We start from the raw sequence: 19,753 nt of genomic DNA, 5'->3' as shown, positions 1-19,753 counted from the left end.
TTTGCTCAATAAAACTCAAGAGTCTTGAAGCATGTGGGATAACAAATGGGTCTAATGACGCTTTGTAAAGTCAGGAGTGGTAAACAGGTTATGTTGAGGTAGCAGGGAAAGGAGAGCTCTTGTTTGTGGAGAGCTATGTTCCTGATCAGTTTCTTTTTTTTTCTTGTCCTCACTTTTTTTGTCCTTCCTTTCTGACTTTTTCCTCTTGTATTGGCTTCTCATGTTTCTTGTGTACCATATAAAACAGAAACTTCTCAAAAATAGGTGCTGCGCTCAAGACAGTCGTCCTACTCAATAAGCATTTTGAATCCTAACTTTGACTACCAGCACCCCCTTTCATTGCATTGGGCTGTCTAGTTTTAGATGTGGATATGAAGTTTGCTCACAATACTCCCACTTTCAGCTGCAGTTGTCATGAAGAGTGGGGAAGACTCTCTTCAGCTCAATGGTCACTAATGCTTCTAACTAGAGATGAGCATTGCCTAGGCCTGCTGTACTTGTCTGATGCATGTGAACAACATATTTGGATAAATGTCTCTTCCCATTTTAAAATCTAGTTGTAACGACTGTACCAAATACAGGAGAATCTCTTGGGGGAATGTTTTCTGTAAACAGTAACATTTTGAACTGAAAGGGTTTTAAATACATTTCTGAAGGGATTCAGACAACTAAATATTTGCTTTATCTCCCTTCCCCTCCACAGGCATCTTTGCTTATCTAAACTACAGAGTATCTCGGACCCGGAAGGAGATATTTGAGACTCTGTTAAAAGGACTGCAGAGATTAGAATACAGAGGTTATGACTCCGCAGGTATCTAAACTTGCTGACACAAATGAGCAGCTGTAAACAGGATTATACTATCTACTTATCTTATTGCTAGTACAGTATCTTGATTTGATCAAGATTATCTCAATCTGATTTTTATACTATTCGCCAGGGAAGGCTCAAAATAACTTCTTTTGGCTGTTAGTCTCATCTTCCACTTTCCTTAGGACTTCACAGGACTGAACATGATTTAATCAGGTGTTTAGCTATAATTATGAAAATATACAGGGTAAGGAAACACTGCCTAAACATTAAAGGTTTGGGTTTTTGCACGTGTGCATAGGGTCTATATCTTTGGATGTGGGAAATCAAGGAGGCTTATTTCGTGCCACTTTTAGTTTCACTTGTTAATATTGCTGGGCAAAATCTAGCTGTTAGGGGGTGTTCTTTATTTAGGTAAATCACTTGTTGACTAAAGCAGGCATTTCGCCCAATTGGGAGTACAGGAGTTGCCCTAATCTAATTTGAATCTGTCTGCAGGAGTCCAGTAATAAGCGTTTCTCTCTGGGGGCTAATTTTGAAGTAGAACCACTCTTTTGCATGTGCATGTCAGTCTAATCTAAGATTAGATGTTTCTTCTGGCTTTCACATCAGAGTCTATAAGGGACCATCATGATTGTCTAGTTAGGCACATTTCATAAGTATCTGATGCTTACAGATTTGGCTTTTGAATTCTAGGTATTGCCATTGATGGAAATAATAATGAAGATAAAGAAAGCAACATAAGACTCATCAAGAAAAGAGGAAAAGTAAAGGCCTTAGATGAGGAGTTGTACAGTAAGTTTGAGTCCTTATATTGGCTTTGTACTTACACATCCCTTAGACTATTGATTGCTGCATTGTATGACAAGCATTCATGGCTGCCAACAGAATAGCCAGGCCTCTGGGCAAGGAGGGGGAATCTCTGGAGTAAGGCCTTGGGTGGAAGGGGTGAGGCTGGGGATTAGCTTTCCCTCGACAGCCCTTCAGTGCTGCCCAGTTCACACAGCCCAGGGGCCTGGGTGAGATTTAAAAGTCGTAGGGTGCTAGCTCTTGCTGCTGTTGTGGCAGCAGCCACGACCCCCTGGCTCTTTCAAGTTGCTGCTCCCCAGGGCAGCTTCTGCTTTTTGGTCAACTTCCCTCCTCTTCCCCTGTCTCTAGCAGCAGCTCTGCAGATGTTAGATTGGAGTGAGTGGTCTGTGATCAGACACGTTTGCTGGCACGATGTAACCAATCTTCAGGGTCTAAGTGTAAAGCAGCATTCTTGCTGCAGCAAAGCAGCTGCAGGCCTCAGTCTGTGGTTCACTGTGGGTGGCTAGCATGCTTTCTGGAAGACAAGCTGCTGCTGTTACACACAAGCAGCCATCAGTTTAATGTACGTTCTGCAGCAGGAATGGCAAAGCATGGACTGTTGTCCCACAAAATCTTCCATCCGCTGATTCTCTTCGCAGCATCCGTTTCATAGAATGCTTCCACCTATGAAAAGCAGAAGTTGCACTTTAATACATGTCTGCATTGTATCTTATAGTCCATGTGCACTTTTAGCATGGTTACAAACTGTTAAGATTGGCTGAAAATGGTTCAGCATTAGCAAATAACGGCCTTAACCACAATAACTTGAACTGTGCAAAGTTCAGTTACCTGTAAGTAAATGCTTTGGGGCTCTTTGTCCTCGTCTATCTGCCTGTTAATTGAAATTGAAAAATATTGGGGAACAAAGTTGTTACTCTTGTATTTGTGTGATTCAAATGCCTCAAAGCTTTTTAGTGAACTGATTTTTCTCCCCCCCTCCTCCCCACCCTCTGTAGAGCAAGACGACATGGACTTAAAGGCAGATTTTGAAACACATTTTGGAATTGCACACACTCGCTGGGCAACCCATGGTGTGCCGAATGCAGTGAATAGTCACCCACAGAGATCAGATAAAAGAAATGGTAGGTGTTCTCTATGCCAATCTGGAATCCTGTTAGAATTTGAAATGTCACCAATGACTTCAGAAGAGTGGATTGCTATGTGTGTAAATTTCAATAGTCTGAACTCAAAATTTAGTTGACAAAATAACAATTTTGTGGGTTTTTATGAACGTGGCAGAGCAGTTTAATTACTCAAATGGAACATTTCTGCAGCAAAGTCTTAATGAAATTTTGTCATTTGAAAAACACAAATGCAGTAGATTGAAGAGGGGTATAAATTGTTCTAGGGATAAATATTTGTGTATTGGAATTTTAATACAACTAGCCATCAGCTACTCAGTGATAATCTAGAAGTACTTGTTGGGTCATACTCCTCCTTGGTGTAACTACATTTCAGAGGGATTATGTTGAGGATGAATTTAGCCTGTTGGGGCTACGTCTCAAAAGCCATCTCAAAGTTTGAGCAGTCTTATCAGTATGTGTGAATGCTAATGGACTAAGACTAATCAGAGTAGATCTACACTCCAAATGGTCTGCTAATGCAACTGTAACACTATAGTGCTTCATTGGAGACACTACTACACCAGTGAGGGAGCCTCTCCCCTTGGTCTTAATTCACTTTTGCAAGAGATGGTAGCTCAGTTGATGGGAGAAGCCCTCCTATGGGCAGTACTTTACACACAATCAGTATAACTGTTGCCCAAGGAACAAATCCACTCCCCTGAGCAATGCAGTGACACCAAACTTAAGCTAAAAGTGTAGACCAGGCCTAAGTAACTTACTTTTTCTTGTGGAGGCCTAGCTGCTTCTAATGTAGCTCTCACATGCACATACTAGGATAGTTCAGTTGCAATTAAGTGGGTTCTTGAATGGAGCCAGAACAGTTGTTCAGCCCAAACTGATGATAGTTCTCATGAAGAAATACTTTTCGCTTGATTGTAAATGATGCTGCACAGAGGAGTGGGCCTGGTCCCTGCCTTGAAAGCTCACACTCTGAATAGCTACTGTGTATTTCTAGCTTTGGGATCAGATTCTCTGAAAAGCTCAACACCTGAAATGGGAGCATTGTTTGAAGAGGTGAGGTGGGCATCTGAAGGACACATCCTAAGGGATTTAAATTTGTTACGCTGTCAGGGCCTAACAAATATCTAAAAAAGGGCCAAATGCTTAAAAGTATTCAGGTCAATATGCGGGGGGGCTTTCTTTTTAAAAACTCACTACTTATTATGGTGCCCAAATAGGAGATGAAGAAGTGTTTTGGAAAAATTTAGCCTTTAATGGTTTTTTATTTTTGAAGAAGTTTAAATCTTTACGGCCAGTCACCCCAAGAGTGACAGTGGAGTTTCCCCTGTTTGAAAACTTCTTCTGTCCAATCAATCAGAAATCCAAGTTCCAGGTGTCCAGCCTCACTAACTCATTCCTTGACACTACGGTGTACAAATGGCCCATTGTCTCTTATGAACATAGTTTTTTGGATGGTGAATTTTGAATTGGTGTACTGGGGGCTGAATCATTAAGCAGTCTAAGTTGCATATACAGTAAACCCTCATGGTCTTTTTTACAGAGCCTGTTTTAGCAGACTTGGGGAACTACTGATGTGTGCCAGCCCCCTTCCCCACACTTCTGAAGCCGGCTTGAGAGGGGTCTGTAAAATCTTAAAGGCCTCGCCCCCCGCCCCAAAAACAAAACAAAAAAAAAAAAAGTAAGGGACTTAATTGGGTCTGCCGCGACTGAACCCTCCACAGCAGTCTGTACTGCCACCAGCGTGGCCATGCACTCCTCCCGGGGGTGGCGTACGTACGTAGGCAGACAGCACTCGCATAGCTCCCCACCCCAGTGGGAGGAGTGCATGGTGGCTCTGGCGACAGTGGATCTTCCAGCAGCACAGCGGCAGGATCCTCCAAGCTACATTGGCGCTCCTGAGAGTCATAGGCTTTTTGTTGGCCGGGGGGGGGGGGGCAGGCTGGGACTAGGGGAGCCTGGCAGGGGTGGGTGAGCACTAATCCCTCTATTTAATGGACTTTTGACTTCAATGGACACTCTTCCTCTGCTTTAGTCCATTAAATTGAGGGTTTACTGTTTTCTGATTGGCATAATTATTAAATATTGTAACAAAACCATCATGGTAACACCTCCCCCTTATTAAGGTTAGTTTAGCATTGATATCTAGTGTCAATATTTAATCTCAGAAATTGTGTGTGAATTCTAAAGAGAGGGCAACAGACTTTTAAAAAACAGACGTTCTCCGCCCCCACCCCCCCGTAAACTTATCAGCTATGTCTCCCACTGGCTGGCTGGCTGGGAAGAAGGAAGAGAGATTTACAGTTTCTATTTTAGGAAATGCTCCAATACTGGTGTGGTGATGACGGCTGTATTGCTACCTATAGTTTTTAAAAAGCAAAACTCCAAGTGGTGTGGCAGTTCATTGAGGGCTGCAATGTGTCTTGATCTGGAAGTAACTAATGGATTTTGTGGCTCCAAGCTTCTGACTTTAATTTTGTGTGCAGAGTTATGCATTCACTTTCTAATTACGTGAATTGTTTCCCACCAGAGTTTGTAGTTATCCATAATGGAATCATCACAAACTATAAGGACCTGAGGAAATTTCTGGTAAGTCTTCAGAGCGACTTGGATTTTATAGTTTTTGAAGTATTCAATCAGCTGTGTACAAACTTCTCATAGCAGCTGCGTAGTCTGGAATGGAAATGAGCAGTATTTCACTTATGGATTGTATTGAAATGGTAGCTCCCTAATACAGATATCCAGGAACTGATACATAGTAGTGCATTTCTAACCATTTCCATGGCACGATTGATGGTGTCTAAACTCTTAATGAGCAACAATGCTCCAAAAGTTCTGCTCTGCTGTGCTCTACAGTTGCTGTTTGTTACCTAAATATGCATTTGAAAACAATGCTATTGTTACATCTTTAAACTCTGTCCTGTGCTGATCAATACATACCAGCCAAGCGTGATCCTCTGTCTGAGACATGTATCCTATTGGTATCAGACACTTGTTGAGTTCCTGCCTGAAGAAAACCTTATCTTGCTTTCAATTCAATACATAACATTGCAGGAGGCCAAAGGCTACGAATTTGAATCCGAAACTGACACTGAAACCATCCCAAAGTTGATCAAATACATATATGATAACAGAGAGAGTGACGAGATCAGCTTTTCAGCCTTAGTAGAGAGAGTTATTCAACAGCTGGTAAGTGTGGTAATTCCATTGCCTTGTGCTATAAGGGAATGTCTTGTAGTGCCAAGAACAGAGGTTCTCAAATTTGTTGTACCATGACTTGCTTCTGACAAGTAAATTATTACATAGCTGCAGGAGGGATGAGGGGGAAACAGATGCCTGAGGTCACCAGCCTCAGTGAGGGGTCCATAATCTGAGCCTTCCCACTAAAGTGTAAATGGAAGCCCTAGTCAACAACTCAATGGGCGCTCCAGGGCTGGAGCACCCACAGGGAAAAATTAGTGGGTGGGCACCTGCCTGTAGATCAGTACCTCTGCCTCCCTCCCCCTGCCTGCTGCCAAACAGCTGTTTGAGGTTTGGGAGGTTGGATGGAGAAGGAGTGAGGATGCTCTGAGAGCCAGGGGTCAAACTAAAGCATACTTTGAAAGTCAGTGGTTCTAGTGGAAGCCTGAGTCCTACCATCAAGGTTTTGGCTCTCAAGCTTGAGCTTCCTATAATGGTGGTGGAGCTCAGGCTTCAGTCCTGGGCTCTAGCAATTCTAATACAGACTGGCAGAGGGTTGTGACTAAATTTGGGGTCCTAACCCAGTTTGAGAACCCCTGTTTGGAATATTCTTCACGAACTGATTAATGCTGTGGTCAAGTCAATTAAACAATGCCTCAAGTAACTACTTTAGTGTTTTATAGAGCAAGAAATTACACTAAAACATTGGAAGCCTGGGGGGAAAACATGGTAAATAACAAGTTGTTAGAAATTTTAAAGCAACATGGGAGGATGGAACTGGTGTTTGGTAGATGGCTTTATTTTTAAAAGGCTTTTATCTTAAAGTGAAACATGCGACAGGTCTCAAATAGCAGCCATCTTTTTAAGGGGGCCTCTTTTTGCGGAGGACTGTAATCTTCCTCAAGCACAAGTAGACCTGAGTAACTTAATCTAGTAAACACCCTGACTCTGAAGTCCTGGCTAATGTACATGTGTGGTTCACCTGTGGTTAGATAGGGTAACCAGTTTAGGTTTTGTTCTATAGTGAGCTATATAGTCTCTTAGAGACATGTGGGGTAAGTTTGCAATGTCTAAACACTGAAATTCACTCTGCACCCCTCTCCTGACCTTCAGAGTCCCCCTTTCTCCTTCTTGCAGCAGTTGCATAGGATTTTTCTGCAATTCCAAGGCTGCAGTAAACAGGAGAGACAGTTAAGGAGACTGGGGAACTGAACTGCATAGACTGCTATACTTATCTCCTTCAGTAGTGCTGTGGGTTCTGCTTTGCGCAGTTCCATACCCTGCCCATGGCAGCCTAACTAATACCATGGAGTCCCTGTATGTGAGAGTCAGAGTCTTACTGCTGCAGTTGCAGTTTGCTTTGGCTCCATATTCAGCTTCAGAGCTCTAACAAACATTCTTATAACGCTGCTTCTGAGTGGGACTTTAATTTTAAAAAAAAGGGGTGGGGGTGGGGGGATGGGGTGGGAAAGCCCAGTACTTGTGCTTGATAGTAAGCAAACGGAGAAATAGGACCAGAACTTTGCCCTGGAAGCCATCCCATGCACATCTTTAAGGCATAACAAACTTGTAGTGCATTTGGAAACGTTGCTAAAGCTACAGCTGTCAGTTGCTATTGAATCTTGCACTGAACACTGGTCACAATGAGAATTGGCAGCCTTGTGTGTGGGAGTGGGAGGTGAGAGGAGAGCTCTCTTCCTCTAATCTTTCTGGCTGTTTGTGGAGGGCAGGTTGTCTGCCTTGCATTTTTCCCCACTACTTCCTGGCTGCCCCCTTGAAAGGGGGCAATCTGACCTCAGGAAAAGCCTCCAGATAACAGTAATGAGGCAAGACACCCCTCAGGAAGAGGGAGATCCCAGATAAAAGCAACATGTAATTCACTTGTGTAACTTGTTTGGAATTTTCTGTCGTTTTCAGGAAGGTGCTTTTGCATTGGTTTTCAAGAGTATCCATTACCCAGGTGAAGCTGTTGCCACCAGGTTAGCAAATCTATTTTAAAAATGCTTTGTTCGTTCATGGTGGTATGGTGTAAAATCTGTGATCTCCCAAATATGGGAACAATCATTTCTGTAGTTAGCTACTTAAAAAAAAATCAAATAGCCGTAAACATTCCGTTAAATACAATTTAAAAACACGGTTAGCAAATGAAATAAGGACACTTTGGCTAATGGTGTGATAAATACTGCACCTGTGTATAACATATTTGTGGTTCCTAATTCCAACTCCATTCCCTCTGAATAAATCTTCAGTTGACCATTAAAAATAATTGCTTTGGAGACTGAATGATTCTCACCTTCAGGCCTGCTGACCCAGGGGTCAGGGGGGAGTCACAAAGAGGGCATTTGCTCCTTTTGAATCACTGGGCCCTGAGCCAACAGCAGCAGCTGGAGTCCCCAGCCTTTTAATTTACGAGCAGAGCCCCATTAAGTCCATTTGGGGCAGTGCTGAAAGCTGGCACGGGGTGGGATGCAGTCCTGGCAGTGCTGAGGACTGACTGTCCTGATCCTTTGAGGAGCACAGAGCTGCCCCACCCATTTTGCCCTGGCCAGAAAATTCTGTCTGCCCTAGTCCTGCTCTTCCCTCCTCCCCCACTTACTTGCTAAAACTACAGAACTCTAAAGGGTTACAGTAATAACAGACTTTCAAAATGAAACAAAGGCAGCCTCCATTGTTGAATTCATAGTTATGTAAAATATAAATTACCATCTTGTAAACCCAACTGAAAAGCAGTCAGAACTTGACAGACAACTTTTTGATGTGTACCACTAAAATAACTGATTTTTAGGAAGTTCTTGAGACCCACCACGTAGGATGGGCTTACAGGTGTGGAATTTCCTAGGTATGCTGTTGTCACTTGAACAGCTCCGTTTACTTTCGGTATCTAAAGAGCTTTTACTGGGTATATTTGCTTTCCTGTCTGAGACCAAAAAGGAGAGCATGCTTGTGCATGCTGGTTTCATTCTGAAGAAATGCTGTGAATGGTCTATTCATTCAGACTGGCTAGAAGCCACTGAGCTAAAAACCTATGCAAACACTGATCTGTGTATCTCCAGCGCAAGTGACAAAACTCATGATAGTGTTTACAAACTCTGCTTTTTACTTGACGGTAAGAGCAACTTTCAGGAAGTGGCAAAGGCAAGCAATTTACAATACGCAATGCATGTTTTACACAATTGTTACCTCACTTGTCAGACTGCTGTGGCATGTCTATTGCTATAGGCATTGAGGTAATGCAAAAGTTTCTCCTCTGTTTTGGAACACAAACAAAATCCTAGAACAGTGATGGCAAGAGGTATTTTCCATGCCATCTGTCTTTCTTTCTTAGTGTTTGCTGAAATTTGGTGCTTGCAGTAATATGTGGGACGACTTTTAGAACTATGTAGCATTCAGCATAGTTGCTTTTAACTTGAACAACTCCTGGATTGGTATGTTCAATTTTTTTTTTTTGTTTTTTTTCTGTTTTTTAAAACAGAAGCTATGATGAAATAGAGTGAGAGTTAAAAATTCACTGATTTAAAGCTTGCTCTAGTGGCTCCATGTGGTGTGATTCATCTGGGTCAGAAAAGTGATAGAATTTTGCACTGCCTCCTAACAGCACATTGGCCCATAGGCACAGTAATTGGGGTCCTGAATTTGAGAGGAAGAAAGGCAAAACAAATCCTTGAATACACAATGGTTATTGTGCCTACTGCTGTCTCATTTCAGAAGCAATCTTCTCCAGCAGCACTGGGCCTTTGGCAGCTGTAGGAAGGAAGGGAACAAGCTTCCAGAGTCAGGCAAACCCTAGGGCACAAGGCAGCGCACCAGTAGCAGCCAGAGCTGCTGCATTGGCTGGGTAGGGATATCACCATCAAAGATAACATGCCCTTCTGTAATAGGGTGGGTATAGGTGGGGAAACTGACAGTTGGCATCATTCCCAATGTGTTGTGCCCTAAGGGTGTAGTTGCATGCAGCATCTGCTTCTCTATGGAATAGGAGAGGGCATGACCCTCCAATTCTGCTAAAAAAAAGTCTATTTAATGAGAGGACTGACCTACCTTTTTACAAAGGACTTCACAATTAACTTGCTCCTTGTTGCATTCACAGGCGTGGGAGTCCTCTGCTCATTGGAGTTCGCAGCAAATACCAGCTTTCCACTGAACAGATTCCTGTCTTGTATCGGACGTGTAAGTTATAACTGTTGCTTATGTCTTTCAAGATACATAACAAATATAGAGCAGGGTTTTCTTAAATTAATTTCAATTCCCACTAACCTCTTGTCTTCCAAGGGTCTTAACTTCTGTACCTGAAAACTGTCAGAAACTCAATGTGTTTTTCCTGAAAATACCCATTTTGGATTACTATTCTTTGTCCATTTGAGAGTAGGGTTACCTAAAAGCAATGTATCTCCTTACTAAAATGCAGTCCTACATTACAGAGTATGCAGCTTGAGAAATTTTGAGAAATGCACATTTTTCTCTTAAAGGGTGATCGTAGCTTTTTGGCCATGTCCTGTGTTGTGTGGCTCAACTCTTTTTCAAATCAGTTGGATTCTGCATTTCAGATTGGCCTATGTATTGGACTTGTCTCATTTTATTTAATCACTAGGCAACATTGAGAATGTGAAGAACATATGCAAGACCCGAATGAAAAGGCTGGACAGTTCTACCTGTCTTCATGCTATTGGTGATAAAGCGGTAGAATTTTTCTTTGCTTCTGATGCAAGGTAACTAGTGCTTTTTTGTGGGGCGGGGGCTTACTCTGTAGCTCTGAGAGTCAGTTTATGCCACCTTGTCAATTGGGTTTTTGCTGCTCTTGTGCTTTGGAGGTAGGCTGTTCTGTCATGAAGATTAAAGTAATTAGCCTACTTACTTGATAGGCACAAAGAGAACTTACAGCAGAGGTGGGAAAGAGACTTTAATAGAATGCCATGAGTTTTTGAGCAATATGTTAATGATGCTTATCAATCTACAGCCTTTCTGTCTCTGATACACAATATATCTAATGCAAGCAGTGAAAACAAGCTGCAACTACCAGCAAAGTATGCGTAGCTCTAATAGAGGATAGCATTTTTTATCACACTTCTGCTTCCAACTGAAACACTGTTCCAAATGTAAACCTGTCTCTTCTCTCTTGCCCATCTTTCTATAGTGCTATCATTGAACACACCAACAGAGTAATTTTCCTAGAAGATGATGACATTGCAGCAGTGGCTGATGGGAAGCTTTCCATCCATCGGCTAAAACGTTCTGCTAGTGATGACCCCTCTCGAGTCATCCAGACCTTGCAGATGGAATTGCAGCAAATCATGAAGGGTAAGCTGGCATATTGACAAATGTAGCCTACTCAAAGGTGGATAGACTTGGGTTGTGGGGGTTAATACCCAAAGAAAGTTGCTGTCTTGCCATGTAAAGACACTTGCACCTGTTTCTAGCCCTTTAAAGTCCTTTTTGGTGGTTGACAATTGCAAGAGCTCTGATTGGAGGAAGGATGGAGGGTGCATGGCACTACCTGTCCCTGTAAAAGACATCAGATTTGTGCCCTGAGTAGTTTTTTTTTTTTTAAATGTGTATAATACTTGTAAACCTGGAGTGATCTGACAAAGCTAGAGCATATTAGAACTTTGATTACAAACAGAAATTTTTTCTGTTCACAAATTCCTCCCAAATACAGTACTAGTTTGTCCTTTTTTGGAACCCTAGTCCCATTAAATGGCCTACTCCTCTTTCCTCTTCTATCCCCATCCATCTATCCAGGCACAGCTGGTGGAAAGTTACATTAACAAACCAACATACTTTAACGGGTTCTTCTAAAAGTTGACTCGCCTATTGGATGAGAATTTAAAATAACTCAACCAACTGAAACATGATCCTTTTTTGTATGTCCAAATAGGTAACTTCAGTACATTCATGCAGAAGGAAATCTTTGAACAACCAGAATCTGTTGTCAATACCATGAGAGGCAGGGTGAATTTTGAAACTAAATCAGGTAGTGTGGAATATTATAAGTCTGCAAAACTTGAACATGTTGGCTTAATTTCCTTTGCTGAAACATGTGCTTTTTCTTCTTTGTATGGGTGATGACAGTTCTCTTGGGCGGCCTGAAGGATCATTTAAAGGAAATCAGAAGATGCCGACGCCTGATCATTATTGGCTGTGGGACCAGCTATCATGCTGCCGTAGCTGTATGTTCAACCTGCTCTGAAATATATGGAATACTTAGCCTTTTTTTTTGAGAACATTTTTTCTTTCATTTTGAACTAAGCCCTCAAAATGAATGAAAATTTACATATATTTTGTACGAGAAGACTTGCCCAATGATGCTTGGGTCCTCCACACTTTTGTTTTGACTCCTTTAAATCCTTGCTCTGGGGTGGGGCTAAGAATGAGGGGTTCCATATGCAGGCTGCCCCAGGAGGAGGAATACCTCAACCTTCTCATTTCAGCACTTGGAGCCAGGTAGGAAGTGCCTCTCCATGGCTGCTGCAGCTCCAGTCAGAGGGAAGAAGTGAATGTCCCCTGACTGGGGCAGAACCAGATTTGTCTGCCCTCTGTGCTCCACAGCCAGTGTCAGGAAGGCTGCAAATGTGTACTTACCCTGGCTCCCTGATGAAGGGGAAGAGCTGGGAATGTTACCCTAGGAATCGGTGGGGTGTGTGTGTGGAGAACTGAGGAAGCTTAAGCCCCTCATGCCCTCCCTCAAGGGCACTGGAGGTGGAAGGACCCTGGGGCAGTCCTGGGCTAGAGGAGCACCCCAAGTCAGCTGCTCTGAGCTGCCCAGTGATTCTGTTTTCTGTAAGATTTTGAGATGCATTCCCATTCCAGGCACATCCCACTCTCCTGGCATAATCAAACCCTTATCTTGGTTTAAGTATTAAGAGGAAGCTGCATACCAAATTTGGTGGTTCTAGCTCTTCCTGTTCAGGAGGAGCTCTTGAATAAACACTCAAACTCGTGCACAGACAAATTGTCTGTCTGAAATCTATTGTAGCTGCTACTTCCCTTCTCTTTTGCACCTCACCTTAATGTTAAACAATTTTTGATGCAGATTTACTAGGACCTTCCATGACTAATCATTAGCTCATTGATGTTACTTATTAGACAGATCAGTTATTTCAGCTTCCCTATCTTTTGTAACAGGAATAAATAAAATCTATATCTAGTCGTCTTCCCCCTTGAACTATAAAGCATAAATGTGGATGGCCATGTTAACTAGTGTCTTGTGTTGTATCTAATAAAGACCCGACAAGTGTTGGAAGAGTTGACAGAGCTGCCTGTAATGGTGGAACTTGCTAGTGATTTCCTGGATCGAAACACTCCTGTGTTCAGGGATGATGTGTGCTTTTTCATAAGTCAATCAGGTGGGTTGCCGAGGCGGTTCATTGCTACCTGAATGGAGGCATGTAGTAAAGTATTTAAAAAAATGCAATAAATATAACATTTCTCGATGAATGTTTAATTTGTTGTAAAACAAGGGAGGATAATTATTAAAAATGCCAGAACTTCCTGTTGAAAGCAAATCTTGCTTTTTTTGAGTCTGGTGTTAATTCAAAGTAGAAAACAGCATTGTGAGTAATGCTGAAATGGGGTTTCAGTGTAAAATCTTTTCACTCATGATTACCAACATTTATGCACAACTGCATTCAGTTGGTCAGAGCATGAAGCAAACCTGAACAGGGCAGAAGTCAAGTTTCCCAGTGCTCTTACTGTTCTGTGTTCTTTGAATATTAAATGTCAAACTGATGGCCTTATAGGTGAAACAGCAGATACGCTTATGGCATTGCGATATTGTAAGGATCGTCGGGCTCTGACAGTTGGCATTACGAACACAGTGGGAAGCTCAATATCCAGGGAGACTGACTGTGGTGTACATATTAATGCAGGCCCTGAAATAGGAGTGGCAAGCACAAAGGTAACTATGTTCACTGTGGCTTTTTTATACTTTCTCTATGAAATCCAATTTAAAGTTCTAGGTTGCATTTAGCAGTCAAGCCTGTAAGAACTAACATTGCCTTTTATCTGCAGGCTTACACCAGCCAGTTCATTTCTCTTGTAATGTTTGGACTCATGATGTCTGAAGACAGACTTTCTTTGCAGAATAGGAGACAGGAGATCATCAGCGGGCTGCAAATGTTACCTGGTATATTTTGAAGTTCATGGGATTTTTTAATGATTCCAAGTGCAGGTTGAATCTCCCTTGTCTAGCAGAATTCATAATCTGGCACGACTTTAGTTAGCTGGATGACCACTGTGGGTGTAGCTAAGTTTCCTGTGGTCCCATAGTTTGTTTACAGCCATCAGTCCTGGCTCTGTGTTCTGTGCAGTTACTTAGCTGTTACTTGCCCCTAAATGTCCTCAAAGAACGCAGTAAGTGTTGGTAATGCTGCTCAACAACATTCACCTCCCATGGTCCAGCAAATTCTCTCATTTGGCACCGTCAAGGCTCCCTGTGTGCCAGACTAGAGAGGTTCAACCTGTATTGGTATATTAGAGCTCATTAATGCAGTGAAACTTTTTTTTCCTCATTCTGGAATACATTACTTTTGAAGTAAAGTGGTGATAGTAACTTCATTTCAAATAGCACATTTGCCTTTGTATAATCCTTCCTTCAGACAGCCGACTTTGTTTTTTAAATCGCATTCCAATTTCACATGTATGTGGCTTATTTTTTAGGCTTCATGAAAAGTGTTGTAAAACTCAGGCTGATGCATACTCAGATGTCACGTCAGTGGATGCTGAGTAAATACGTGCGGGGAGAAAAACAGAGAAATGCCTTCTCTAAGATGTAAATTTGAAGTGAAATACTTTTTTATTGGATACAGGTTCCTTCTAAAGTAACTTTGTTTAAATAGTTCCTGAAATTATCCAGCTTCTACAAGACAGTCCCAGAAAATAAATTGTAAAAGTACATGCAAAAATAATAAATGAATTTATCAAAATGAGATCAAATAAGATACTTCAGAATCCTGGCGTCTGTCCAGCCTTCATAACTTCAGCTTTGTAAATAAGGTTAAACTCATAGGCCGTTTCTACACAGGCCACTTCCTTCAGAAGTGGCATGCTAATACACAGAGCGAAAGATGCTAATGAGGCATGGATGCAAATTCCCCATGCCTCATTAGCATAACATCCATGTGATTTTGGAATCTGGAAGAACGGTCTTCCGGACTCCAAATCACATGGTGTTGCACTAATGAGGTGTGGGGAATTTGCATCCATGCCTCATTAGCATCTTTCACTCAGTGTATTAGCATGCCACTTCCAAAGAGAGACGGCCACGAAGTTGAGTCCATGTGCTGTTGCTTCATTGACATAGTGAAATACTGCCAAGCTAATAAACATGGACCATAGGCATTTATGCTACACTTTCTTTCTCTTACTTGGTAGAGATGATTAAAGAAGTCTTGTCGTTGGAGGAGAAGATACATGACTTGGCCCTGGAACTGTACAAACAGAGGTCGCTCTTGGTTATGGGTCGTGGGTATAACTATGCCACTTGCCTGGAAGGAGCATTGGTGAGTATGCTTCTGATAACTTAAGCTCCTGTTTCGAAATGGGATTTTTTTAATACAGCCCTTTTCTCGTTCCTGTAATGTCGTCATGTTTTGCATTAGAATTAACTGTACCCGAAAGAGTAACCGTTATTTTGGCTGTCAGCTTTTATTTCTTTCCATTTTTTTTCTCCATCTGCAGATGGAACTGTATACAGTCAAACACTATTTGTAGCAATTTAAAAATCACAAAAACATTTACAGAGCTAAGGAAAAGGTGCAAAATCAAAGTTCACAATACGTCTTATTCAGTATACCTCATTCATTAGGACTATCAGAAGATACAGTATGTCTGGTCAGAAATTATTACCATTTGCCAAAGACTTGCTTTGATTCTAAAATATAAACTTAAGAACTGTTTGTAACTGGCCATTTAACACTTCTTAATGTGTTGTGTAAATTTACTCAACTAATAGTGACTCTTAACCTATCTGGCTATTTTCCTTTGCCCTAATCAGACACCCATTGATTTCAGTCAAGCATAGCTCATGAAATTTCACTTTTATAAAAACTGAAATGAAGATTTTTGGGTACTAATTTGTCTTCAGAAAATACACTCTTTTCTGAACTGGAGTGGAAACGTTGACAACAGCCGGCATTCAGTTTTGTATTTATTTCTGCCTTCTCTTTCTTGTTTTGCCCTTGGATAGTAATACTCTGGCATTTCCTTTCTAGAAAATCAAGGAGATCACTTATATGCACTCCGAAGGTATCCTAGCTGGTGAATTAAAGCACGGACCACTAGCTCTTGTAGATAAACACATGCCTGTTATCATGGTCATCATGAAGGACCCTTGCTTCACCAAGTGCCAGAATGCACTTCAACAGGTTGTTGCTCGACAGGTAAGAGATCTAGTGAGTACTGTATCCTATGGAAAGATGTTCTGCATGTTGAAATGACACTATGGCTCACTTCAGAAACAGAATATGATGGTTTTGTCTAATCATCAAATGAATTGCATTTGTCACTTGCTTATAATGAACATTAATGTTAACATCAGTGATGAAGAATGACTTGCAAAAATGAAGTTGGGAATAATAAAGCTGGTTTTGGTGCTAAAGTTAAAATCTAGTACATAAACCTGCATTGACATTTCTTACTATGTTTTGAGTAATACCTACAATATATTTTGAAAGCATTTCAGAAACTGGGAACCTATACACCAAAAAAGTTATTGTATATCACAACTGTTCATTATTTTGTTTTATTTATAGGGTCGCCCAATTATTCTGTCTTCTAGAGAAGATACTGAAAGTTCAAAATTTGCATACAAAACAATTGAACTGCCACACACAGTTGACTGTCTCCAAGGAGTCTTAAGTGTTATTCCCCTACAGCTACTTTCATTCCACCTGGCCGTTCTTAGAGGATATGATGTAAGTGTCTTCTATGTTTAGGGTCTGTAGTTAGAAACATGCTTGTGAACTTCCTCCATCAGTCTAAAGAGAATAGTTAAACAATGTATTCAACAGGGAAACAGTTGTCCTCTAACCAGTTAAGATGCAATTTCACTACAAGCCCCCTAACTTGAAGATAGCACCATTTAAAAGTAGCTTGAGTGAAATTGCACTGAGTTTGCTGAAACTTCTGTCTAGTTTCTGAAAATATTTCCAGATAATTTTTATTCAATGTGCATGTGTGGTATACCACCTTAGAATTTTCCTAAGAACATTGGTCACCATTCTGAGGTCATTCTTGAAGAATCTGTCCCGATGCCTGTCTTAAATTTAAGCATCTAAAACTCCCTACTATACTAATGCATATGTTAAAGAAGAGATGGATTGTAAGGCAGCTTTGAGATTTTTAAATCCGCAAAAAAAAATCACAAGTTTTGAATTAATATTCTTCTGCATTCACTGGTATTGGGACAGATGGGGGCAACACATTGAATTCAACAAATACAGAAGATTGTTTTAGCTACCATATACTGAAAATCTGTTTATTGTTTCCAGGTGGATTTTCCAAGAAATCTCGCGAAATCTGTGACTGTGGAATAAACAACCCACAACAGTGTGATATTTTTGTCACCCAAAGTTGTTTCTAAATTTTATCCCTGTTTTTAACTGATACATGGCATCATTCCACTTAACTGCAAAATTATGGGGACCATTTAACATTTAGTGTTGGTTTTTTACGCTTTTATGTGCCTTGTACCCAAATGCTTTCTGCTTTTGGCAAATATTGGTCCTCCTAAGTCCTAAACATTGCCAAAGAAATAATGTTTACACCGGTATAATGAATGACATTTTTACAAATGTGCAATATATATATAAAAAATATATACCGCTCTGGTCAGTAACTGTGAACACTTTTTGGCCAACACTACTTAACTTGTTTTAAAGAGTATTTATAATACAACTGTATAGCTTTTTAAATTATTTTTTTAGTATGTTGCTTATCTTGTAACGTTGTTACATGTTCAGAACTTACATTCTGGGCATTAACATTTTGTGTATAGAGTCACTTTAAATTTAACCTTAACTGGAAATCTGGAGCCTTTTGAGGGGTTCCCTTTTGTCTCCTAGCTTTTCTGGACACTTTCCATTGCCCCTAACATTTCCTGTGTTAATCATCTTTTTCCCATCTATCTTCTGCGGCTGAAAATTCCCAAGGATGATGCTAGACTTAGGTGAACTTCTAGTTAACTAAGATAGATCAACAGTTTGAGTCGTCATGTGCAGTCCCACCTCTGTCTGCATGGACTATACTGTGTAATAAAATAGGGGAAATTGATATTTTCAAGCAAGTTAAATGCTTTTTTGTTTTAAAGATTGTACAATCAAATTCCTACATAATCAAAGAAAATAGAGAATTTAAGCTCTTTTGTGTGTGAAGTCTTTTTTACCTGATTCCTGCATTTTGTAAAGCGTTGACAGAAAAACAATCACACAAAAAACTATTCTGCAGTACAGTACCATCTGCTCTACCAGCTTTGCAGAGGATTTTTCTTAAGCTTTGCACCATCAGAATACTAAAACCAATGTCTCTTTGCATATATGAACAACCAATAACGTGGTGCTGTCCAAAGCTTCTGTATTATTATTATTATAATAGTGTAAAAAAAGTAACCCACATTTTGAAAGCCTAAGATGCCATAGGATTTTTGTGTGTCATGGGACAAGTCCCCCAACTTCTCTGCTTCAGTTTCTTGTTTGTAAAAGGAACATAACTCCTTCCTTCCTTTCTCCATCCTCTGCATCTTGCCTAGTTAGACTTTTAGTGTATATATGTAAATAGAGGCTTCACAATGGAAGCTTCTGTCCCACTCGAATTATTTTCTTTAGAGGTATACCTTTTCAGCTAAGGTAAGCACTGTTTTGTAATTAACTTTTTTATAAAAAATATCTTAGCTCAGTGTCTTCTGATAAGGATGAGTAGAGAGGTTCTTTTATATCTGATGCTACTGCTATTGGAATGCTATGCCGAGTTTGGTGCCCACAGTTCAAGAAGGACGTTGATAACCTGCAAAGGTTTGAGAGAAGTCATGAGAATGATTGGAGGGTTAGAAAGACATGTCTGACATTGATAAACTCGAAGAGCTTAATCTCCTAGCCTTCCCAAAGAAAAAATGAGTGGTAACTTGGGCGGGGCGGTGTAGATATTTAAGGGCCTTTGTAGTCTAGTAAAGAAAGGTGTACATGAGGCACCCACCTTAATTTGATCCAGTCTGTGCCATGAGCTGGAAGCTTTGAGCCTCTGCACCACCCCACAGGTCTGAAGCATGAGTGTCTGTTTGCATTACTGCAGGGAGAAGCCCAAATCATCAGCATTCTCTTCCCCACTCCTGCACACACTACTCCTGCATACACACTGCACTCCAGCTCCAGGTGGAGAACTGAATGAGAGGTGGGTTTTCCCCCTTCTCCCTTGTGAGTTGCAAAGGTTTTAGTATTAAGGGCCATGCACACCAACTGAAAAAAAGGTTCCCTACCCTTGATACATTATTCAGTGGTTCAAATTTGAAACTAGACAAATTCCAGACATAGTAAATTTGTTCTAATAGTTAATTACCTTCACTGTTTTTAAAAAAAAAAATAAAAAAAAAAAATCATGTTGGACTCTATTGCTAACAAGTTCAGAAAAACATCCACTTTTTAAAAAAAAAAATGCTTGAGGGATGTTCTGTGGCCCATATTATACTATAAGAGGGCGGACTAGGTTAACACAGTGGCCTCTTCTGGTCTTGGAATCTGAGTTTTCTATGGTGCTTAAATCTAAGGGATAATATATATATCTGAACCCGAAAAGGAGATGAAATATTCTCATTGGAATTCTTTTCTGTCTGATGTGGCTAAACTTAGAC

At 40.8% G+C, this 19,753-nt stretch overlaps 1 protein-coding gene across 2 annotated transcripts in view; it reads left to right on the top strand.

Annotated features, from left to right (window-relative positions):
- The window catches only part of GFPT2 (glutamine-fructose-6-phosphate transaminase 2), a 28,007-nt gene extending 9,723 nt beyond the window's left edge, over positions 1–18,284 (top strand). The window contains exons 2-19 of one of the 2 annotated variants that reach the window (XM_075009383.1): positions 704–811; positions 1,505–1,603; positions 2,614–2,739; positions 5,270–5,328; positions 5,794–5,928; positions 7,837–7,898; positions 10,007–10,086; positions 10,508–10,625; positions 11,051–11,214; positions 11,792–11,887; positions 11,986–12,083; positions 13,139–13,259; positions 13,653–13,810; positions 13,924–14,038; positions 15,286–15,413; positions 16,125–16,292; positions 16,665–16,826; positions 17,403–18,284. In XM_075009383.1, the coding sequence (XP_074865484.1) occupies positions 704–811; positions 1,505–1,603; positions 2,614–2,739; positions 5,270–5,328; positions 5,794–5,928; positions 7,837–7,898; positions 10,007–10,086; positions 10,508–10,625; positions 11,051–11,214; positions 11,792–11,887; positions 11,986–12,083; positions 13,139–13,259; positions 13,653–13,810; positions 13,924–14,038; positions 15,286–15,413; positions 16,125–16,292; positions 16,665–16,826; positions 17,403–17,447 (2,042 nt within the window). In that variant the 3' untranslated portion in view covers positions 17,448–18,284. The remainder of the gene's footprint in view (positions 1–703; positions 812–1,504; positions 1,604–2,613; positions 2,740–5,269; positions 5,329–5,793; positions 5,929–7,836; positions 7,899–10,006; positions 10,087–10,507; positions 10,626–11,050; positions 11,215–11,791; positions 11,888–11,985; positions 12,084–13,138; positions 13,260–13,652; positions 13,811–13,923; positions 14,039–15,285; positions 15,414–16,124; positions 16,293–16,664; positions 16,827–17,402) is intronic. The other variant, XM_075009384.1, reaches the window with a different exon arrangement.
- The last annotated feature ends 1,469 nt before the right edge of the window (positions 18,285–19,753 follow it).

This window comes from Carettochelys insculpta, chromosome 15 (genome assembly GCF_033958435.1).
Source record: "Carettochelys insculpta isolate YL-2023 chromosome 15, ASM3395843v1, whole genome shotgun sequence".
Lineage (NCBI taxonomy): Eukaryota > Metazoa > Chordata > Testudines > Carettochelyidae > Carettochelys > Carettochelys insculpta.
The sequence above is the reverse complement of the archived record's forward strand: the minus strand, read 5'-3'. Positions and strand labels throughout refer to the sequence as shown.